Here is a 25,533-nt window from a genome sequence, read left to right as displayed (position 1 = left end):
AGGTTTAAAGGTTGCAATATCTAACAAAACTTTTAACATTGTACTATTTATGTATCTAAAATTGACTTAATTTTTTTTAACTATATGCTAATTGTAGTTCTAATTTTTAACATTTTATTGATCAATTAATATTTATGTGAATGGAAAAATCCTTTTTTAATTAGTATGTTACTAAGGCTACAGAACATTTGTGTGAATAAAAACACCAAGTTTTAAACTTTTTTCAGACAAAAAAAAGTGCAAAAAAAAAAGTCACTAGTTCTATTTTTTCTTTTTCTTTTTCTGTTTATTAATTCCTTAATAAAAGTTACAGATTCCTGGAAAAGTTGACTATGACAATAATATTTGCGAACTGCATTACCCTTGGTTTATTTGATCCATATGATGTTAAATGTAAAAAACAGTCATGCAAAGCTCTGGAAATCGTTGAAACCTGTATATATGTATATTTTGCATTAGAAATGGTTATTAAAATGGTAGCCTTTGGTGTTTTTGGAAAACAAGGGTATTTATCTGAAACGTGGAATAGGCTAGATTTATTTATTGTTTCTGCTGGGTAAAATTTTAAATTGCTATTCTTCATCAAATTGATGTAACTTAAGTTTTTAATGTCTAAAATTTATTGAGTAGTGTACCATTTTTTTAAAGCACCTTCGAGTTAGCATATGGGGATGGAGAGTTTCTTAGCTCTATTAGAGTTATTCGAGTCTTAAGACCTCTTCGTGCAATAAATAGAGTTCCTAGTAAGTTAAATTTAAAGTAATTACTTGTCTCTGTATTTTGTGCTTGTTGAAATTTCTATTTAAATATTAAAATTAGCTGAGTCTATAAGTCATAAGTGACTAAGGATTTTTATGATAAATGATGAATGGTATCACTTTTTGTTTATTGAATGATTTTATAATATCAAGGCCTAATAAAAAAGTAAAAATAGATATTGTTGATAATATTAAAAGCATTATTCAATATAAAAATGTACTTAAATTCGTTAAATTTTGATGAAAAATGTGGGTCTTGTTCAAAACCATATCTTATTTAAGTATTTTTTTAAGTTTCTTATTCTAAATTGCTCCCAAAAAGGCTGCTAGCAACCATTAATACATTGGAAGCTACAGATAAAAAAAAAAAAAAAAAAAATAGAGTTACAGAGCAAAAGTTCTGAAGGGTTGAAGTGTAAGGAAAAAATCAAAACAAACTTAAGCTTGTTAGGTGCGGCAAACTTAAGCTTGTTAGGTGCGACAAACTTAAGTTTGTTAGGTGCGACAAACTTAAGTTTGTTAGGTGCGACAAACTTAAGTTTGTTAGGTGCAACAAACTTAAGTTTGTTAGGTGCAACAAACTTAAGTTTGTTAGGTGCAACAAACTTAAGTTTGTTAGGTGCAACAAACTTAAGTTTGTTAGGTGCAACAAACTTAAGTTTGTTAGGTGCAACAAACTTAAGTTTGTTAGGTGCGACAAACTTAAGTTTGTTAGGTGCAACAAACTTAAGCTTGTTAGGTGCGGCAAACTTAAGCTTGTTAGGTGCGACAAACTTAAGTTTGTTAGGTGCAACAAACTTAAGTTTGTTAGGTGCAACAAACTTAAGTTTGTTAGGTTTATTAGTTTGTTAGGCAACAAGTTTTGGTTTTTAAAAAATTGAAAATAGATAAATACTAAATATCTGTAAGTTTTAGAGCTGTTTCCTCATAAGGAGATAACAGGAAGAGTTGCATAGTCACTATCAAGGAGGCTCAATTAAAAATTTATGACTAGAGTCAAGAAGGTTCAGCATTCATCATCTTAGGCAGAACACAATGCACCAAAAGGTTTATATCTACACCAACCTACTAGATAAAAAAAGGTTCAAGGCTGGTTAGCAGAGCTATTCTGCTTACCCCTTACGTCTTTGCCTAGGAGGCCTTCTACAAGGCAGTAGCTGGAAGTAGTTAACATCTGCCCAAGATAAGTATTTTTTTTATTGTAAGCACTTTTATATAAGGAAAATCCATAAAATAACTTTTATGTATGCTGTATGGTTGAATACTTTTAAAAATGATTTAAAAGAAATGATTAATGAAATATAAATGGTATAGAAACAATTAAATACAATCATTAAAAAAAATACTCCAAACAGTGTTAATTTATCAAAATTTTAAGTACAAAAATTAAAAAAATTTTAACTTAAAGATGTAAATAATAAAATTTAAACTTTTGGAATATTTAAGTTCTTTTTAGTGTGATTGTGTGTGATTTAGTGTGATTTTTTAGTGTGATTGTGTGTGATTTAGTGTGATTTTTTAGTGTGATTTTTTAGTGTGATTTTGGTTCTGTTGAAGTTACTTATTTTTATACAATATATACAAATTTATTTTTCACTCTTTTGAAGTTTTGAAACTTTTCAATAAGGTATACGCATCCTTGTTACATTGTTATTGGATACTCTACCAATGCTTGGAAATGTTTTTATACTTTTTATGCTGATAATTGCAGTTTTTGCAATAATTGGGGTCCAACTTTGGCAAGGAATTCTTAGAAATCGGTGTTTTCACAATTTAACAGAAAATGTTGCAAGTATTCTTGAATACAATAAGTAGGTTGTTTTCTTCTTGGTTTTTATGATATTATTTATTTTTTATTTTATACATTTAAGTTTGTTTTAATAATTTTTTTTTGCTAACATTAAAAAAGTATCAGTTAATGAACAAATTTATTTTACTTACTTATAATACTGTTCTTAATTTTTGTAACATCTAGAAAAACACACGGTTCCATTCTTAGTTCCATTTTGTTTCTCATCTATATGATGGTTTTTCCCACTGATTTTTTACAACAGTCTAAGCAATCAAAAACTGACAACTTATCAGTTATTACTCATTTCATAGTTAGCATCTATTAAGGTATCTTTTAAAGTATCTGCTACTAAGGTATTTTCTTCTTTTAAGGTATTGCCATATTGCTTCTTTTTATTGTGCTTGCATTATCTTTCCTTTCTATTCTCTACCTACAGGGTTGAGGTAAAATAAATTTATGTTTGTACTTGCGTTTTTATTTGGTAATAATATGCTATTTTGTTTTATTTGTATTTGTATTATATTTGAATCAAAATTTTTCTTTGAATATTTGTATTTAAATAAAAGTTGTTTAATTGAAATTAGAAAAACTAAACTATCAATTTTGTATTAATAATTTTCTGATATTTATTGCATATGATGTCTTTTCCGAGCCAGCATCTTGTTTTGATTGTTTAGTTTAGCTGGGAAAATTGGTTGCCCTGATTGCTAAAACCTGTCAGGCATTTGCTTATGAATGCGAACTAATATCTTTTTGTTGCATCTAACAAACTCAAATTTGTCAGATGCAACAATGTTAAGTTTGTCAGATGCAAAAATGTTAAGTTTGAAAGATGCAACAATCTTAAGTTTTTAATATTAATATTTGTATTAAATTTGCATTTGAGAATCTAGAATTAACGTAATTGTATTTGATTAAGTATATTTGACCTCAGCCTTCATTAAATCTATAAAACTTTTACTCATCTTTGGAATACTTGGTCATATTTGGACTGAATCTTCGATCGATGCTTTTTATCTTTTAGACAAGTTCCAAAAATGTATTGTGAATGTAGTTGGATTTTCTTTAGCTGCCAAGCATGAATCCTGTTGCATTGTAAGGTTCTTTTTTTTAAAACCAGTTGCTACTCAAGTGAGCTATCGTCTTTTATTCTGTCTACTAAAACACAAACTTTTGTTTCTTATCAGCAAATTTGCGTCCAACAAAGTTTCATCCTATTACTCTAACTGACCCTTCTTGCTCTAAAGATTTTTGTTCATCAAGCATTCCCTAAACTTGTTTAGAAATTCTCTTGCATTACCATGTTTTCCTGACTTAAATAATTTACAGTTTTAAGCTTTCTGTTAACTGTTTTCTTGCTGCTTAACTCTGTTTTCCACTTCCATATAACTCCTAACTTAAATTGTAGTTGCTTGCGGTCTCTTTAAAAGTAAATTATTAAAAGTAAAACATAACAAAACAAAAAATCTAAACAATAACAATGACAACAATAAAAACAACAACAACACACAATTCTTCTTGAATGCAATCTTTTTTCTTTTCTTTAGATTAGAAAAAACTAAATAAAAAAAAATAAAAGAAATGTAAAAAGAAAATAAAGTATAAAATAAGGTTTTTGACATTTATCTTTAAGATATTTGTTTTTTTATAAAAATTTTACATATAGATTATATAATCAATGATTATATGTATACAAGGAATGAATATAATTTATTGTATAGCTAAAATAGCCATTAAATAAGTAATTAATAAAAAAGTTAATGAAATTTTTCATATAATTATATTTTTAAGTATAACATATTTATTTTTGTTTAGTATATCTCGATATTACAAGTTACCAGATGGAGATGATTGGAGTTTAATATGTTCATCTGCTATGAATAGCGGTCAAGTTTCTTGCAACTCTAAATTTATACCAAAATATGACAATTGTAGTTTAAACTTCTTTACAATGCTAAACTCAGCAAACATGACATTGACTGATATTAAAAATGTTTCAGTTTTTTCTAATTTAATATCTTCAAATGATAATACATCCGATTGTTTTAACTGGAATCTTTTATACACTCATTGCCATGCAAGTAATTCAAACCCACATTATAATGTTATATCTTTTGACAGTGTTAGTGATGCATTCATTGCAATTTTTCAAGTAAGTTTTAAGTTAATTTATTTTTGTTGATGACCAACACTGAACCTATTTTTTTTGATTTAGTGTTTTTGCTTTTTAGTCAATTACATTAGAAGGCTGGTCTGAGATCATGTATTTTTTACAAGATGCCTATAGTTCTTGGGTTTGGATATACTTTCTGACTCTTATTGTGGTATGTTAACAAATTTATGTTTCTAAATAATTTACATAATTATGGTAAATAAAGTAGGATAGTTGTTATCATCTCTTTTAAACATAATTAAGTAAACAAAATACTGTAAAAAAATTTTTGGTATTTAGTTTGGATCCTTTTATGATTGGTTTAGACCAATAATAATATATTCTTGCTTTTATTTGAAGTAACTTAGTTTTTTAGAGTTTATTAATATTTTTATTTGTAGATATTAAAAAAATGTTATTTATAATATATTATAATAGCTTATAAAATGGTATATATGCTGTGTGTTAGGATTTCACAGTGATTTGCATATTCGTAGCAAATGAATAATGTTAATGAAAAAAACAATTTTTTTGGGTGTTATTTATCCCATTCATACTTAGCAAACTTTTTCCATTTTACACTGTATTTCATCAATAAAGACTTATTAGAAATGAATGATCAAATTAATAAAACTTCAATTAATACAAAAAATTAAAATACAGGAAGTCATAAATGGCTTAACTTACTGTAATATGTCATACATTTGTGGAATAATTTGACACTATTGTAAAAAGAATTCTATAGAATTCTTTACTTCTGTTTTTAGAGATATATTTTTTTAAGAGATATATTTTCGAAAGGGAGATTTATTATTATTTTTTGAGCTTATTTATTTTCATAGTTTTTTGAATGCATTTAGAAATCAATTACAAATTTTTCATTAATAAACATTTTAAGTTTGCATGTGTAATTATTTCAAACTTTTTGTGTAAACAAAATATGCATTTTTGGATATGTTATAGGCAGGACTTGTTTTAAGGATGGACTTTTTTTCTTTCAGTTCCTGTATGTAATTTGACAGCCTGGTGTCTTTTAAATACATTTTATTTTTTAAAGATTTCTTATGATTGGCAAATGTTTTTTCTGTTTACCCTCTGTTAAACCAATATACTGTTTATCAGGTACATTTCTAGAAGAAATAACATTTATATATCTTGTTTTTTGATAAACATTTTCCAATCATTGGGCAATCGTTTTTTTGTTTATAATTATAATTTTCTGTAATTTATTAGTTTAGAATTTATTTTTTTTGTTTAACAAAGCATTATTGTAACCTTTTATAATTCTATCCACATTTTATGTTCAACTGTAGCTGATTTTAATTGTATTTTTATTAAAAATTTTGATTTATTAGAGGCTTTGGAGTGTTTATCTAGCAATTTTAAAAACATTTTTCCTATGTTAGTAGAAAAATTTTTGTTATATTTCTTTTAAGTTTCTAGTTCTGTTTTGTTTTGTTTTTTATTTTTTTTCTAGTTTTTTCAAATTTAAACTCAAGTTCAAAATTTTGAAATTCACTTTATTTATTGGCATCTTGGTACATACGTTGGTACATACGTTTAGAGGAATCGGTTACGTTTTCAGGAATTTTGGTTTATCCTGTTTGAAAATTGAAATGATTTGTTTTTGAATTTGGGATGGTTTGAGTTAATATTAAACAAAATAAATCATTCAGTTTTTTGAAACACTTATATGAATTTTCAGAGAGGTTAAATGCGACATCAAGAAAGTTTACCATTTTTAATTTTATGCTTATTTCAGTTTGAAAACCAATTTTTTTAAAAAAGTTTAATAATATTCTTTCTAATTTTATTGACCTTTGGACTAGATTTTTTTACATTTTTTATCATTTATTGTGGTTCTAAATCATTAATGATGATTATTTGACTTAATAAATATAAAGTATATAGTCCAACAAATTCACAAATTTCTGCTTCATCATAACTGCCCATTGTTACATTAAAGTAGTCATGTTTGTTTTTGTTTTTCCAGTATGGAACCACAAATGTTAAATTAAAAAAACAAAAAAAAATTAATTATATTTTTGTTATTAGTTTTTATATGTTATATATATATTATTTTTTGTAAATTAATAATAAAGTGTTAGCATATTTTTTATCAACAGATTGGTTCCTATTTGCTTACAAATCTGTGTCTAGTAGTTGTTGCTACTCAGTTCTCAGAAACTCGTCAGAGGGAATCAGCTCTTATGGCTGAAGCAAGAAAAAAAACAAGACCAGGAACATTTACATCAATGAGCGAAAATGAAAATAGTGGATGTTATCGCCAAATTTTGAGTTTGGCAAAATATAGCATTAGAAACAGCTATAGAAGACTGCGTCGAAGATTTATTCACAAAAATAATATAAAAAATGCAAAGCTCCAAAATGGTTCAGATGGAACTGTTCATTTCCATCATCATTATCACCATCACCATCATCACCACCATTTGCATCTTTGTTCAAGTGTTAAAAAAGATTTAGATGATGCAGAAAATGATTCGCTTCCTGATGAAAATCATCATGCATCTAAATGCATTAAAACTTTAACAGAAAATTCAATATTTAATCAACTAATGTTGCTACCAAGAAACACTGCGTCTTTGATTATTCCAGATAAGACAGTGGTGATATGTCATGGAAAATCCAAGTTAATTGCATCTGCACCAGTTTTGACTGCCATTTCGATGTTTCCTACTGTTTCAAAAGTGGATTCTTCTGGCGATTGTTCTGTTAATGCTGTATATCAAAGTCTTGTGGATCATAGTTTAAGTGAAGAAGAAGTTGATGAGGACTATTTAGAAGAATGTAAAAATGCTGGTTGCTATGACAATGAAAATCTAAAGCCGGATGTTTCATACAAAGAAAAAAAAATTACTAATTTTTTATCACTTATGCGCAACAAGTTCAGAGTTTGTTGTGAATCTAATGTTTTTAAGTATTCAATTATGATTGCAATTTTTTTAAACTCTTTAACAATGGCTTGTGAACATTATAATCAAGTAGGTTTGTGTTTCAATTTTTTATTCTTTTATGTTTATAGTTTTAATAAGAAATAGAGATTTAAATAAAAAAAATGATTTTATAAAAATATGTTAGTATTAAATTAATTATATTATATTAATTATAAAAATATGTATTAAATTTTTTATTTTTTTTTGTAAAATTTTTTTATATTGTTTTATATTCAATAATTTTTTGTATGGCTTTTTTATTATAGTTTTTATATTTATTAATTCTTTATTATATATATATATATATATATATTTGATAGTTTTTGTGTTATTAAGTTTTTATATTTTTTATTCAAGTTTAAAAATTTTGATTTAAAAAAAACAAAAACCTTCACAAAACCTTTTAATGTTTTGATTTTCATACATTAATTGGAGACATCGAAAATCAAATTTTTTTTAATTTTTACAGTAGAGCAAAAAAACTTCTTCACAACTTCATTTTTAACTTTCCTTCACATCATATTTAACTTTTAAATTTAATTATATTAAAGTTTTGTATTTTTATTTTTGTTATTATTTACTAGAATTTTATATTATTATTTTTATTATTATTTATTAGAGTTTTATATTATGAGTTGCAAAGAAACTCTTTCCTCTTATTTTTTTTGGGTCAAAAAAACATTTTTTTTTTTAGCAATTTTTTAGTTTTTTTTGCATAAGTTTTGAAGTAGTTTTTTTTATTTTAGTATATTTTTAGTACATGATCATTACAAGTACAAATACATGTATAAACAATAATTTTTATATAAAAAAAAAAGTTAAATGGGCTTTAAGTTAATTATAAATCTAGGTTTATTAGCAAAGAAATAAGCAATCTATTAAGATTGTTAATGCATGTATACGTTGTATAACACATAGCAGTTTAGTCTTACATGGTTTGTTATTTTTGTCAAAAAAATATATATATTGTGAGTAAGCCCCTTTAAAAAAACCCTATACTGTAAATAATTTCCATGAAAATTTAAAATTTTTGAATTGATAAATGTTATATAAGTTTTAAATGGTTATCAATTTAGTTGTTAAAGGTGCTAAGTAGTGTTGCACATAATTAAAAAAAAAGCGTAAGAATTTAAGCTAAAAAAAGCAATAATCTAAATTATAAAATGTACTTAAACTATATAAGTTATTATAAATGGCAGCTGTAAAGCAAAGTACTGCCATAAATAATGTGTTAATTCATAATTTATTGTTTTTATAGATTCATAATTTATTAATTCAAAATTTATTGTTTTTACCTGCATTTTTCAGGGCACTTTCGAAATTTTGTCAAAGCAAAAAGAGACATGTTATAGCAAAAAACATATAATTCTTTCCATTTTGCTAATTTAGTTTATAGGTTTAAATAAATATTTTTATAGGTTTAAATAAGTATTTTTATTGGTTTAGATAAATATTTTTATAGGTTTAAATAAATAGATCACTTAAGTTTTATTTCTATCGCCACCCCCCATCCCCTTCCCTGTATAGCCAGTCATAATTTATTACTAACAAGAAGAACAATATGAAATCACTTGATAATTTAAAGATATCCGCTTATTGATTTTTGCTTACAAAATGCAATTGTTTATTTATTTTGCGTAACACTTACTGATTTTTATTGTGCTTGAGATTATATTTTAACTATAAAAATGACTGACAATTTGTCAACCATATTATATTAGTTATTTTATACTACAACAATTGTTTTCTTTTTTGTAAAGCAGAATTTTAGTATTAGAAATATATATATATATATATATATATATATATATATATATATATATATATATATATATATATATATATATATATATATATATACATACATATATATATATATATATATATATATATATATATATATATATATATATATATATATATATGTATATATATATATATATATATATATATATATATATATAATATATATATATATATATTTAATTCTTGCTAGACTAATCAGATTTTGTTGTTGTAATTTATTCATTTGGCTACTTTATGATATTCATTAAAAACAAGCCACAAACAACAAAGTTTTCATACCATTTTATTTTGCAGAAAAAAACAATTCAGTGGCGCAACGTTCAGAGATGAAATAAAAAAATGAAAATAAAATCATGTTTAAAAAGTTTTGTTATTTTGTAATAAACTTTGATTATACTCATGTGAATATAGCATGGGAAAAACGTTATCATTCTGAACATAAAAATAACGCAATTTTGATATATCTTTGATTTTTCTTGATTAGCTTAAAATTGAACTAAATCCAAGTTCATTTTTTTGTTGTCTTGTATCGTTTTCTGACATATGAATTACAGATATTTGCAAATTTTGTGCAAAATCTGCTGCTGAACTGATCTCGCATTGACTAGATTTAATTCTCAGCCCTGTAATTTGCTTAACAGTAGCTCCCATTCCATCAACTACTTCTTTCTTGTACATTGCTGCAAAGAAATGCTGAAATAATTTTTTCTTAAAATGCTTTTTAAACACAACCATTGCAGCTATAATGGTTTTGTTTTTGAATTTTGGAGTGGTATTGTTGCTGAAGATGTGTACTTCTTTTACTCGATTAGGAATAAAGTGAAAGATATTGTCAATGTGCAGTATAACTGAAGACTTTGTATGATCAACGTCAATCATAATGTCCTATAAGAATTTTTTCTTATAGGATATTATGATTGACGATTAATACTTGAATATATTTCTAAAAGGCCATAATAGTAAATATAAGTGCTATTGAACTTCTATCTTATTTGACTGCTATCTAGCAAATAAAGATTCATATATAATTTTTAGCATTGCTTAATCAGGCAGCTTATATAGTCTAAATTTTGCTAATTTCCATAATCTTCTAGAAGGCTCCAGAAAATTCTAGCAAATTTCAGAGATTTCTAAAAACATCCAGAACAGTCCAGAAAATTCTTGAAAGTTTTATAAGGTTCAAGAAAACTTAAGACTTCAGAAAGTTATAATGTTGTTGCCTGCAAGTACTACTTATATACCATTTTTAAAGTTTTATGTTGTGAGTGACCTTTAATAAATTAGAATAAAACCAATTTTCATTACATTTGAATAAAATTTCATCAATTTATGACACAGAAAATGAATTATTGAACAAAAAGTTAAAAAGTCATTCAGGTTCAGGAGGCATTATTGATCTGTTTTTTAAGAACATTGAGCACTCTATTTGTAGAATACAATAACATTTTTTTCTTTTTTACACTAATACACAACTCTTTTTTCTGAAATATCCGTATGGAATGTTGCTCTTTCAGAAAAAAAAGAAAGAAGCAAAGAATAATGAAAAAAGAATTGCTGCCCTAACTCAAACTCCTAATTGATATAGTTTGTTATCTAATTGTTAATTTTTTTTTGTATAAGATAAAATAATATTATATTTTATGAGTATTTTCTATTATTATTTATAAATATTTATTAGAGTATTTGCATAGCTATATTTATTTATTGCATATTAACTTGCATTTTATAATTTATTAAGCCGGAAAAGTTGACTGCAGCACTTGAAGTTTTTAATACTATATTCACTGTTGTTTTTACGTTTGAATGCATTTTCAAGCTGTCTGCTTATGGTTTTTATTCTTATATCAAAGATCCATTCAATGTTTTTGATGCAGTTATTGTTATAATTAGGTAGATTTTTTCTTATAAATGCAAATGTTATGAATAAATATATACAATATTATTATAAATATATAAATATAAATATATATACAATTTTATGGAGCAGTATAAACATTTGTAACAAAGATTTAAAATTCAAGTAAATACGAATAAAGAAATAAATACAAATAAAATACATTTAAACTGTTTTAAACTTTGTTGTAAATTCTTTTTTTTCTTTCATTTTTCTTTTTAATAATTTATTTATTTTAGTCTTGTTGAATTTATTGGGGCAAGCAAAGGTGGCGGAGTTTCTGTTTTGAGAACATTTCGTTTAATGAGAATTTTCAAATTAATACGCTTTATGCCAATGCTTCAAAAACAAGTTAAAGTTATGTTAGCAACTCTTGATAGTGTCATGACTTTCCTTGGGTTACTTTCTATTTTTATATTTACATGTTCGATTCTTGGAATGCATTTATTTGGTGCAAAAATGATATTTGAGGAAGGTTCTGTTAGACACAATTTTGACAACCTAATGTGGTCACTAATTACTGTGTTTCAGGTGATTAAAGAATTGAAAGGTTTTTAGAAAAAATTTTAACATATTTATACTTTATATATTTATACTTTTTATATATTATTTTATATTTTTATGATTTTATATTAAGATATATTTTTGATACACTATTATATGTGTTCTACTATTATTATGAATAGGGTGTGCTTGGCTGCCAGTATAATGCGTTTTGTGTTGTTTAAGAAAATATAATTATAATAAATAATAATTGATAATATTTAATTAAAGTTTCATCATCTTGTTTTTCTAGACATAATTGTTATTTTCTTATATGACTAATATTTGATTAACTTTACTTGGAGTCATGTTAATATAAGGATGATTGCCAGATCTTTTCCACTATTGTCACCAAAACAATTTTTTTCTAATTAATTTTTGTATTTGTAGTTTCTATTTTTTCTCACTTTTTTTCTTCTTTCAACTGTTCTTTCTCATTTTGTTTTTCCTTTTTTATAAAAGTTTTATTTTCATTAAGTTTTGAACCAAGAAGCTTGATTGCATCAATAATAAAAATTAAATACTTTTTTTAAAAAGATAATTTTTTTTTTTTTTTTTTGAGTTTCTTTATTTAATGCAACAAAAAGTTTTGATTTTTATTTTTCTTAAATTATTTTATTTTTGTTTTGTATCTTTTTTTAAATTAAATAATAAATAAATTGGTTTTTTACATTTACCAAAAAGTTTGTTAAAATTTATTAAGTATTGAAAATATTGTGTTTAAATAAAAACTACGGAAAATTTGTTTACATTTTTTTTATATTATTTTTTAAAGGTTTTGACGCAAGAAGATTGGAATGCAGTACTTTATGATGCTGTTCGAGGAACTACTAAATGGGCATCAATTTATTTTATTTTTATTATGGTTCTTGGAAACTACATTCTATTTAATCTTCTAGTTGCCATTCTCGTTGAAGGTTTCTCTACAGAAACAGTAATTAAATTTTTTGTTTGTTTAATTTGAATAACCATGTTGCATTAGCTGAACTTGTGAAACCAAACTAATATTGGCATTATTTTATTTTTTCACATAATCTTATTGATTGAACATTGCATCTTTTTATAATTTATTTTTTAAATTTTGTTTATGTTGCAGTAAATTTATGAGCAATACATTTGACATGGTTGTATTAATTGTCGATTGTTTGAACTACAAGTAGTAGTATATTAATGCATGCAGATGTTTGTTAATTATTTATGCATGTCAAATTAATGTTAAAAAATCTAATTGCACAAACATTTCCATTTTTTCTCCCCCATACACTATTAAGGGGTAGGGAGGTTAAAAACATAAAAAAATCTTTTCAAGATAATAAACTAATAATAATAGCAATAAAAGTTTGATAATAATGGTGTAATAATGATGTAACAATGATGCAATAATGATGTAATTAATTAATCTGAATTAAACAGTTGACACTAGTGGCTCTATAATAAAATGTGAAATTACAATGGCATTTACTGTAAATATCTATTCAACTCATACACAGCTTTCTTGTATTTGCATTTTTTTAATAACTTTATCATATGTCTATTTATATTATTTTTTCATTTTTTTAATAACTTTATCATATGTCTAAGAATATAATCTTTCTCTATATAAACACGTCTAACAGTATAAAATATCTTAATTCGATTAAACAGTCTGAAAAAAATAATTTTTTAAATATTGATACTTAAATTGATTTGAACTACCAGAGAACAAGTAGAAACTGTTTCTATCAATATCAATATTTAAATTGATCTGAACCACCAGAGAACAAGTAGAAACTGTTTTTATCAATATCAATACTTAAATTAATCTGAACCCCCACAGAACAAGCAGAAACTGACTTCAGCCTAAGATCAGAGATGAGACACAAGAAACATTTGTTTTTTAATTAGAATTTTCTGCAAAATGAGTCACAAAGTTAATTATCTGAGAAAATCAAAAGCATTGAACTTTAATTTACATGGTAAATTTAGCAACAAATCCTGTAAATTTATTGATTACAGAGAGAGTTTTAGAACATAATGAAATAAAGTTAGACAATCTTTTTTATCTTCAAAATACATGTTAAAGAATGTTAGAACATTCGGAAAACTATTATTAAAAATTATGGCCTGGCTTTTAACAGTATTTAAACTTAAATAGTATATACTTTTTAAGGATATCATGCATTTGGTTTTGAGGATATCATGCACTTGGTTTTATAGGAGCAAGGACAATTGATAAATAAAACAATATCATGAACAAGAACAAAGTATTTTTACTCATGATATTAGTGATCGAAAAAAATTTGATTTTCAATAATTGAATCTTTAAGAATGTCAATCAATTATTTTTAACTTACTCAGAACAAACAGGTGAACCTGTTCATTGTGAGTTAAAAAAGATATGGATTAGGTATAAGAGCCAACAAAACTATTCAGATTGCAAAAACAGGTGTTGTGATGGAAGTCAAGTGTTGTGCAATATCATTTAATAAAAAGTAGTTTATAACATTAACTCAATTATGTCAAAAAAAATTTGATTTTAAATTACTTTAATATCTTGAAAGTTGCTGTTAATTTATTTTTGATAAAATGTAACACTATTTGTGTATTACAAAGTTTAATATAACTATTTTCAACATTAAACTTTTCATTTTTTCAAATTTCGGTGTTGTTTTTATACAGATATTTTTTTACCAAGTAATCTGTTCTGGAGAATACTCAAGCATTTTCATTACATTTTTAATATGAGAATGCGATACAATATTCATATGTTCATATATATTAATGCAGTGTAAAAGTACAAATCAATGACATGTGGTTTGTGCCAACCATGTACTGCTCCTCCCCTTTTTACCTAAAGAGAATTTCTTATTTTATCCGTTTGTATGGAAGTTCTTTACCTTTAGTTTATTTAAACTTTTTCATTTATTTATTTCTTGATAAAAAAGTTAAATTTCTATTTCTGTAGTTAATAGTTAATATTTTTCTAATATTTATTCTAGGACAAATTACAAAAATAACAAAAACTTACAGGAATAATGCTTACAGAGAAATATTCATTGGGAACATTTAATTTCCCATACTTTTAAAAATATTATTATTTTTTTAACTGAAACTGCAGTTAAATATAATCTTTTTTAAAAAAAATCTTCACTTCTAAGAAGGCTGCAAGCAACCACTATTAGAGTTGGAAGTTAATGGAAGAAAAAGATGAAGTTATAAGCAAGATAACGATTAACAGAAGTCTTAAAAGATTGCAAATTATATGAATCAAGAAAACAAGATGAAGGGAGCGAGTTTTAAAGAACTGATGTTTGAGGAGAAAAACCTGGTAAATAAGAACTTTTGGAGCACTTAGGAACAGTCACAGTAAAAAGATAAGATTTAATTGAATGATGAGTATTATAAGAATGAATTTTAGTAGATAATACAAGAGACGCTAGCTCTTTAGAGCAGTGCCCATTATAGTATTTACAGAAAAGAGAAAGAAAAGAAACATTACAATTATGTGACAATGGTTGAATTTTGCCTGCAAGAGCAGGTCCAGCTATGCTTACAATGCATTTTTGCACCTTGTCTAAAAAAGAAAGGGCATCATTTGAAAATCTGCTCCAGATATGACAGCAGTATTCCATACAAGGACGGATTTAAGATTTATAGATAAAAAATAGAATCCGGAATAAGAAGTAAGAGTTAATTCAGAAGGCTATATATGGTTATGACCTGTAGAAGGAAAACATTTTAGGTATAGAAAGTGGAGTATTATGAATGCCAAGCATTAACCTGTTTGTTGGTTGTACCAAGAGGATATGATTAGTGGAATCAAGAAATGAGATTGATGAAAAGTTTTTTGCAAACAATTCAGCTTTGTCCTTAGGTGAGGTATCAAAATCTAAACCATACAAGTGAGGTAGAATAACAGGTTTACCCTTATTATAGACACTGTTAAAGATTCTCCAGAAGTTTCTGGAGCCTAATTTTTGAGATGAAATATGAGGTTCTGTGTCCTGAGAATAGCGGGCTTTGGCGTTAGATGAAACCTTTTTACAATGGTTTCTAGCAATAGTAAACAGACCTCCATTTTCTAGAAAATTGTTTTGGCAATAGATATAGTATTAATGGTTACAATTGGAAATTGCAGCAGTACAATGAGAGGAAAACATGGAGAAGAGTGAGGCTTGACTTGGAATCTTCAAGAGGGAATAAAAGATTCCATGCCAGCCTAAATACAAGAAGTTACATAAGAAGCACATTTGTCAGCAGGAAGATGAAGATTTTTACCCAAGGGCCATCACAAAGTAAATCACTAAAAGAGCCCCAGTCAGCATTAAGGTAGTTGTAAGAAGTAAGATGATAAAGGGATTCTGATGATGAAGAAGATTCTTGTTTTCAATTGCTTTAGATGATTTGGTTTTTTTTTTATTGCTGAAAATATAGAAAATATAAAAGAAAATATAAGAGTTAAAGAAATAAAACTTAAATAAAAAAAAAAAAAAGAATTTTAAGAGTCTGAAGGTGTTTCTTGTATTCTCTTTAATTAAAAAAGTGAAAAAACCTATGCATTGACATTTAATGCATAAACTAAAAAATTTTTTCCTCTCGATAAAAAGAAAGATCTTTATACTTTGCCTGATGTGGTATCTTCATTATCATCAAGCTAAATATCTTCATTATCAAACTTAAAAAGAAGTGTTTAAAAGTCAAAATTAGGCTTTATAAATATATTGCAAATGAAATAATGGTTTGCTTTGTCAGTCAAATTTAAAAAGCTAAGCATTATAGTCTAATTAAGGTGGCTCAATACAGATTCCTTCTTACTTTCATTGCATGTATAAAAATACGAGTTAGAAGAGTTTACCTAAAAAACTTGTAACTAAGTTGTCAAGTTTCTTGTATCAGTTTACTTCCTGTTAACTAAAAAGCTTAAAAATCTAAAAAAAAAAAAAAAGGAGCCTGGTCAAGAGTCTGGCTTCAAGTCAATTTATAGTATGGTTGCACACAAGAGCCAAAACAAATCTTTAACCTTTTAGGTGAAGATTAATAAGTAGAAACAATCCTATATAAAAATTCAACTTCTAAAACAATCTTTAGTTTTAAGAGATTTATTTGAGTAAGAGCAAAAAAGAGAGCAATAATGGGTCATTTTAACAGCAAGATGGACATTCTAACAGCAAGATGGACATTCTAACAGTAATATGGACCTTATTTTAATTATTTTAATTTTAGTTAATTTATTCATTTCAATCATTTCTAGTAATGGAAATTTCTTCTAACAGAATAAATTATGAGGATTCTGTGGAAAATGGGGATAAATGAGTTTAATTTCTGTTTGTTAGCTTTTATATCATGATATAAACTTTATAGGCCTAATAAGCTTTTATATCATGTTATAGGCTTGATATCTTTTATCCTTTATGGTTATAAAAAGCTAACAAGATATCTTTGATATCTTGTTAGCTTGTATAATCATTTTATCAAAAAAACATTTATGGAAATCACACAAACATAAAGAAATGAAAGGGGAAATGTGCTTATAAATATTTTACCATCTGCGTTGGATAATCTTAGAAATGTATGGTTTTGCTCCCCCTACTCATTTGAGTTTAATAGCAAATAATTAATATTAATAGGTTTAAAATTAATAGGTTTGCAGCGCTAAAGATAGAATTATTTTATGTAGCACAAGTCATTATGAGATTGAAATGCAAACAAACATGGCACTGAAACAATCAAGTTTTTTTTATAATGCAATTAATTGTGGAATTGATATGGACAAAATCATTTTGTGATGTCACTAAAACTGTAATAATTTAAATTTTAAATTTAAAATTTGAATTATTAGTTTAAATTTAATTCAATAATTTAAAAATTCAAATCTATTTCTGCAAATGTTTTTTTCTAATAAATATATTTTGTCTATAATCTATGTACCTGAAAGCAAAAAAAAAATCCTAATAGGTTAACATTTTCATGAAATTTTAAAACTTTGGCCAAAAAATTACATGCATGGGCTAATGGTTATGCGTTGGTCCAGTTATATTTTTAGGCATCATTAAATATAGATTTTTATAGTTGAATATTTATATATATTTTGTTTGAATATATTTTTTCAGCTTTTCATAATTTTAATTTTATATCAAATTAATTACGACACAAAGAGTCAAAGAAATATTTTTACAACAAATGCTGGCGTTTTGTTTTTGCTGAAACCTGTAGTTTTTAAAATAATTTCCAAGAGTTTAAGTTTTTTTGTTTAATTTTTATTTAAATAATTTTGCACTTTTATTTTACATTTTTTTAATTATTAATTTCAGGATGGTATTTTATCTTCTCCATTGAAACTAAAGTCAATTAGTCGAGAATTTTTGCATAATGATGCAAAAGAAAATCGTGTATTGGTAAATTCAAAAAAAATCCATTACTACTCCTTACCTAATATTCTTAGTCAAGAAAATTCTTTTAACGAATTGTCTCACAAAGATATTTTGTTAAGGTAAAATTCTTTTAACGAATTGTCTCACAATAATATATTAAGGTAAAAAAAATATGATAATAAATAAGATCAATTCTATAATAATGACAATGCTTTTGTATTTTGTACTTTAAAGTTATTGAAAAAAATTTTTTTTTTTTTTTTTTAGAAATAATAAAAAGTTTGCATCAGAAACTCATATAGCCAAAAAAGATACAGAGTTAGAAGAAAAACAGGAAGAAAAGGTTATAACAATGTGCATGTTTTTGTACCTATATGGTAAAACCTCTCTAAATTATAGTATAATGTATGTATAATATAAATGCTACCTATATGTTACACCCTCCCTAAATTATGGTATAACCTTTCTAAATTATGGTATAACCTCCCTAAATTAATTTTAGGCTTGTTATACTTAGTTAAATTAAATGCAAGTTATGCAAGCTTTTAATTATGTGTGTTTGGTAATATAACCTCCCTAAAGTAGTAATATAACCTTCCTAAAGTAGTAATATAACCTCCCTAAAGTAGTAATATAACCTCACTAAAGTAGTAATATAACCTCCCTAAAGTAGTAATATAACCTCACTAAAGTAGTAATATAACCTCCCTAAAGTAGTAATATAACCTCCCTAAAGTAGTAATATAACCTCACTAAAGTAGTAATAACCTCCTTAAAGTAGTAATAACCTCCCTAAATTTTTAAAATTTATTTTTCACAAATTAACTTTAAGTTTGTTAATTTTACTTAATTATATTAAATATAGGTAGTGTGAGTTTTGAATTAAGTGTTTTTTGTACCCATAATTGTAAACATATTAAAAAAAAAATTAATTCACTCCAAACAAGGCTGAAAGCAACCACTATTAGGCTGGGAGTTATTAAGCAACCACTTAGGTTGGGAGTTGCTAAGCAACCACTTAGGTTAGGAATACTAGAATACAAAGAAAGATAATTATTAAAATACAAAGAAAGATAAAAAGCAAATAAACTGTTGACAGAAGACTTGAAAAATTGATGGTTGAAGATGTCAGGAAAACATGAAGATGGGAGAGTTCCAAAGGATTGAAGTGCAGGGAAAAAAAAATTAGACAAATAAAAGTTTTTAGAGCAGGCAGGGACAGATACAGTAAAAGGATGAGACTTTACTAAAAGTCAAGTAAGAATGAGTTTTAATTGGTTGAACTAGAGATCTAAAAACTAGACATATAAAGATGATAGATCCTTTGAGTAGCAATCATGATAATATTTGTAGAAAAGAGAAAGAGATGCATGATGGGAGATACAGCTTTATGACAATAGGAGAGAGTCTCAGATAAAGCAAGTCCAACTACATTTACAAAATGTTTTTAAACCTTGTCAAGAAGAGAAAGAGCATAATTAGAAGAACCAGCCCCAAAAATGAAAACAGTACTCTATACAGGGACAAATAAGAGATTTGTAGAGATAGAGAATGGAATCAGGAGTAAGATAATAGCGATTACAATAATAAGAAGCAACCAAGAAGTAAGTTGGAAATTAAGAAGAGTGTTAGTCTTTGTGGATGACTTCAATAAAGTGGTTAGACAGAAATGATTTGATAATCTAAAAAACTTTCCCAGATAGATCATATGAGGCAAACTTATGGAGAAGACAAGCATGTCAGAACTTATTGAAAGCTTAAGATAAGTCAAGAGCACTAGCCTTTTTCTCACTGCCTCTATCTAATGCAGTTTAAAGAGAATTGAAGAAAGTCCTGGAGAACACTTTTGTAAGACTATATCAGGAACATGCTATGCCAGGAATGTTGTCTGAACCACAAGTTGTAGAAGAGTTTAATTGAAAAATGACTTAAGCAATGGAAGTTAGAGTGATTTGGATGTCTAACAATTAGTTAATCTCTTAACTAAAATGATAGGAAAAGTATGGTCATTAGATTCAAGAGTTGAATTAGAAGTAAAGCTCTTTATGAATAGCTCTGCCTTGGTGAGATAATAAGATCATACCCATGAATTAGAGATGTAATGTTAGTTTAGCTAATGTTACTGTTGATGATTTTCCAAAAGCCTTTAGAAACTGAGATTGAGTAAACTGGGAATAATGGAGCTTAGCATCAAACAGCACCTTTTTTTATTGACTTCTTGCAATAATAAAAAGGCATTTGTTCTCAAATAAGAATTGTTCTTTTGAAAAAGATTAAAAAAATATATATAAATTTTTTATCTTGTACATACTTTTTTCATCAGAAGCACATAAAAGAATGGTCAGAAGATTTAAACCTGATTTCTTGACAAAAAGATGAATTGATGCATAAGTATATGCTTAATCCAAGGATGTGACTATTGGAGTCATTGCAAGTCAAAGGATAGTAACTGTCAATATTGAGATCTGAAAAAGGAACAACCAAATTTAAATTAGTCTAAGAAAAAGCAAGCTTGGTGAATTTTTGCAAGTTTGGTGAATTTTGAATGAGGTATGTTGGAAAATTTCTTTGAAGAATAAAAATATTTGTAAAACTTATATTAAAACAGTTAGATAGTTGTGATGGTTTTTTATTTTTTAATATTTTTGGTTGCTTTGGGCATGATTTAAAATTAAAGAGAATTTGTCTCATTTATAGATAGAGCTTGGCCTCCTAAGTAATGAGCAATGCAGCTGTCTCAGTCCTGTTAATTAATCCAAAGTCTGAAAGCTACCACAGAGTTCAGAAAACATTGCTCAGAACCATTATGCTTTAAGCTTTATTTTTATTAGAAAATAAAAGGAAGAGTTGCATAGCCACTCTCAGGCAAAAAGAAATCTATTTGTAGAGTCAAGAAGATGAAGCAGAAAACAATGTAACACAGTTTTATGTCTACACCAGTCTAATAGATGAAAAAAAGGTGCAAGGTCAACAGAGTTATTTTTGTTTACCCCTAAAGTCATTGCCTAGGAACAATAGCTGAATCAGTTAATATATGCGTTAACTGATTATTGTTCCTACCTGTCCCATGTATTATTGGGTTACTGGTATCATGTAACCCAATACTACATGGGACAGGTAGTATTGGGTTACATGATACCAGTAGCAAGCTGATTGTGGTTATTATCCTTAAACTAAAAAATTCTTTATGTCTGTTGAACATTTTACTTGTTTATATAAGAGGCAATAAATAATTTAAAATTGTACTGTAAATTTGTTAGGTCGAAGGAAAAAAATTTTTTTATAAAAGATGTACGTTCTTTAATAAAAGAAGGAATTGGTCACTCTACCTTTTTGCACCAGAGAACAAGTAAGTTCCCATTCTTTATTTTACTTGATGACAGAAGAAGTCTTTTTTTATTGCTTGGAGTTATGTAGTTTAAAAAATTAAAGTTATTAACTATTTAAAGATGTCGTGCTAAAGTTTATGGTCTTGTTAAACATCCATGGTTTGATTATTTCATATTATTTTTTATTGCTACTAATTGTGTAATAATGGCATTAGAGCGACCAAGTATATTAGATGGATCTCAAGTAAGTTTTATTTATTTTAAAAATTTTATTCATATTTATATCTACTAATAATAATAATATTTTTTTTTTATTGTATGTTATTATTAAATTTATTATTTTCAGTTTATTTATTTAATTTTTAACTGTTTTTTTCTATTATTTATTTGCTATAAGTTTTTTTTGTCATACTTTGTTTAAAATGTAAGCGTTGTACAAATGGATATAAAATATACTCTCACCATCATCATAAGTAAATTGTTTTTATTGTAACACTTAATGTTAAAAATTTTTTTTTTAATTATTTTTGAGTTCAAACTCAAAAACAAAAGTAAAAGGTATTAAGAAAAAAATTTCTAAAAAAGGAAAAAATTTAATTCACTCAATCTAATCCACATCTTATTGCAGGTAATCTCCATTGGGTTTGGTAAAATGTTGTTTTATTGTTTTAAATAAATAAAATAGTGTGAACATTTTGTTTTGAACTTTAGAAAGTTAGTAAAGCTAGGGTTAACTTAATAACAAGACAAGTTTAAGCTCTAATGCAATAATTTAAACTTTTAGCATATTCTAAGAAAAGCTGGGTACAAAGTTGTTTATTACTGAATGAGAGTGGAATTATTTATAACAAATAGTTGGTATTTCTAACTATTTGGAATGTCAACCATTTGATTATTAATTGATTATTGTCATATTGCAATTATTGTTGTCATCACAACTATTAAGAGAGTTTATTAATTGATTATTTCAATGTTGCATTCACTGTTGTTTTCACAAATTTTATAAGAAATTATTAATTATTTCAATGTTGCATTCACTATCGTTTTCACAAGTTTTATAAGAAATTATTAATTATTTCAATGTTGCATTCACTTTTGTTTTCACAACTTTTGTAAGAAATTATTAATTATTTCAATGTTGCATTCCCTATTGTTTTCACAATTTTTATGAGAAATTATTAATTCGTTATTTTTGTGTTGCATTCACTATTGTTTTTGCAATTTTTAGGAAAGATTAATAATCGATTATTGTAATATTGCATTCACTATTGTCTTTACAATTGAAATGATGATTAAAGTAAGAACTTTTCTTTTTTTCTTATTTTTATTTCACACTAAACACATTTGCTTATAAAACTGTAAAATTTAAATAATTGTTGTGTTATTAAATAACATGTTTAAATTTAGGGTTTCAGGGTTGAAATGCTTAATTAAGTTTCTCTAACTCTAAAAACTCTAAATGGGGTTTCTTCAGTTTTCTAATACTGCTTCTAAAAGTATTTGTTTATGAATGAAAGTTAAATTCAAATGACAAATTTTTATTATTTTTGTTTTTTTGATTTTTTGTTGTTGTTGTCTTTAATATTAGGCTGGATGAATAAAAAAAGCAATTGCTTTTACTTAGTAATTGGTCAGCTTTATGTGAATAAAAACTTCAGCAATTTTGCTCAAATTTTATTCACGTAAAGCTGAGCAATTACTTAGTGTTTTTGGAGTAAATTGCTTACCTTTACATGAATAAAAGTTTCAGCAAGTTTGCTAAAATTTCTTTTCTCGTAAAGCTGAACAATTACTCCAAACACAGTGAGTAAAAGCAATTGCTTTTTTTTATTCACCCAGCCTATTGTTCAACTCTGTTAGCCCTATTATACCTAAACACAAAGAACAAGGTGGTTACTACTTGGGCTGGTGGGTTATAACCCTTTTGCTTTGCAAAGATTTGCACACTTAACCACTACACTACTGCAAAAAAAATTGATTTTTTACAGGGACTGAATATTTTTTTTGTATTGGATTATTGTTAGATTGTTTATATTTTAGTTACTGTAATGTTTATACTAACACTATTTCAAGAAGTTTAAGGTGGTTTAGGTACAAGTTTTGCTAAAGAATATGTAATTACAAAATTCAAATGTACCTACATTAGTTTATTAACATCTCCTTTGCTTGATCATTTTTTCTCTAATTCTGATTTGAGGTTGCCAGAAATGATTTTAAAACAAACAAATTAAAATGAAAAAAAATTAATTTGGTGCTTAAGATGGATTATCTAAAACATTTGCAAAAGAATTTGCATTTACAGATATTTCTGAAATTCATCAAGAAATACAATGTGCCTGTTCTCTTATGTAACTTCTAGTGGAAGTTAAAATGATTTCTCACTATCTGAATCTATCATTAGATGTTATTACTATAGATGAAAAAAATATTATTATAAATAAAATAAAAAAGTAACAAGTGCTAATACAGAACTGTGATATATGCAATGTAAGGAAGGTATTAAAAAAAGATGCTAAGATGAAGACGTGTTTAAAAGTTTTATTGCAAACATTTATAGGAACAAGTTAAAACTGTTAAAACTTATGTTCTTAAAGATCTAAGTTTCCATCAATGTATCCTTTCAGCACTGGAGGTACAGCCACCCAAGTTATTTTCCTAAAATACTCTCTAATTAAATTTATTTTAAGTTTTAAAATGTAAGTTTTTTATACTATTACTCATACTATTATTCTATACTATATTTTACTATACTATTACTCATACTATTATTCATACTATTACATATAGATTGTAATATTTATTACATAAATTATAACATTTGTTAAATGTTTATTGAATTAATGAATTCTATAAAAGAGTGATTTATGTCATTTATAACAACATGACATGTGACATGTTGACATTAATGCAACATCAAAAAATCAACGAAAATCGGCCTTAAAAATTAGAAAATAATTATTTCAGTCACCAATAAAAATAAAAACTCAGAGTAAACAGGCTTTAAAAATCGTCTACCTAGTAAATTTTGGTTTGTCGAAAATGAACTTTTGATTTATTTTTCACTAAAGTATAAAACTTATATCAACATATAAAGTCCTATAGAAATTATGATAAAACAGCTTTTAGAAAATACACATTTGACCGGAAGCCATGCTAGAATCAATTAGTTTGATGCTTGTTTTGTAAAAGTATTAGTTTTGATTTATAAATATTTTTTTAGATTTTTGCAGACGGTTTTTATTTTGGAGAAGAAACAACGTACTTACGAAGTGGATGGAATAAAATGGATTTTATTTTAGTTTTAACATCACTTGTTGATCTGTTTGTAACTCATATAGTTCATACACGAAGTCACATATTAGGTGTTCTTAAAGTTTTGAGAGCATTTCGAACACTGCGTCCTTTAAGGTAAGATTTTAAACATAATTGAAAATTTGTGTTTTACTTAAAAAATATCAATATTTTAAGGAAGGGAATTAAATTTTATATTTAGATTGATCAGTCGTGCTCCCGGTTTAAAAATTGTTGTTGAAACTTTACTTGCTTCTCTTGCACCGATTGGTAATTTAGTCGTTGTTGCATTTGTCTTCTTTACAATTTTTGGGATTCTTGGAGTTCAGGTAAATAAATTCTTTTTTGTTTGAATAAAATATTTTTTCTGTTACAAGTTTTTCGAATCAAATGCTTAAAATGTATATACAACAGTATTTTATTTTGACTGAGGCTTCTTAATCTTGTTGTGAAAGTTTTAAAACCATGGTTTCTGTGCATAGGTTTGCTGTGCGTAGTTTTGCTGTTTATCTTAAAAATACTGCTGATACTCTTTGCTAACAATCTTTATCTTAAAATGCCCTTGGTAATTATTTGATTCAAATTAGTATACTATATTGGTCGATTCATCATATGATAGTAATGGCTTTCTTTTTCTCTAGAATAAGGGTTCTATCAACAAACT

At 25.9% G+C, this 25,533-nt stretch overlaps 1 protein-coding gene across 2 annotated transcripts in view; it reads left to right on the top strand.

The window, feature by feature from the left end:
• The window catches only part of LOC100215717 (voltage-dependent T-type calcium channel subunit alpha-1G), an 83,854-nt gene that overhangs the window by 26,338 nt on the left and 31,983 nt on the right, over positions 1-25,533 (top strand). For both annotated transcript variants that reach the window (XM_065802288.1, XM_065802289.1), the window contains exons 3-18: positions 314-556; positions 649-743; positions 2,386-2,569; positions 4,366-4,702; positions 4,782-4,874; positions 6,829-7,704; positions 11,201-11,352; positions 11,596-11,887; positions 12,675-12,833; positions 18,190-18,368; positions 18,517-18,592; positions 21,510-21,598; positions 21,699-21,822; positions 22,807-22,875; positions 24,799-24,986; positions 25,072-25,198. In XM_065802288.1, the coding sequence (XP_065658360.1) occupies positions 314-556; positions 649-743; positions 2,386-2,569; positions 4,366-4,702; positions 4,782-4,874; positions 6,829-7,704; positions 11,201-11,352; positions 11,596-11,887; positions 12,675-12,833; positions 18,190-18,368; positions 18,517-18,592; positions 21,510-21,598; positions 21,699-21,822; positions 22,807-22,875; positions 24,799-24,986; positions 25,072-25,198 (3,283 nt within the window). The remainder of the gene's footprint in view (positions 1-313; positions 557-648; positions 744-2,385; positions 2,570-4,365; positions 4,703-4,781; positions 4,875-6,828; positions 7,705-11,200; positions 11,353-11,595; positions 11,888-12,674; positions 12,834-18,189; positions 18,369-18,516; positions 18,593-21,509; positions 21,599-21,698; positions 21,823-22,806; positions 22,876-24,798; positions 24,987-25,071; positions 25,199-25,533) is intronic.

Source organism: Hydra vulgaris, chromosome 08 (assembly GCF_038396675.1).
Source record: "Hydra vulgaris chromosome 08, alternate assembly HydraT2T_AEP".
Taxonomy (NCBI): Eukaryota; Metazoa; Cnidaria; class Hydrozoa; order Anthoathecata; family Hydridae; genus Hydra; species Hydra vulgaris.
The sequence above is the reverse complement of the archived record's forward strand: the minus strand, read 5'-3'. Positions and strand labels throughout refer to the sequence as shown.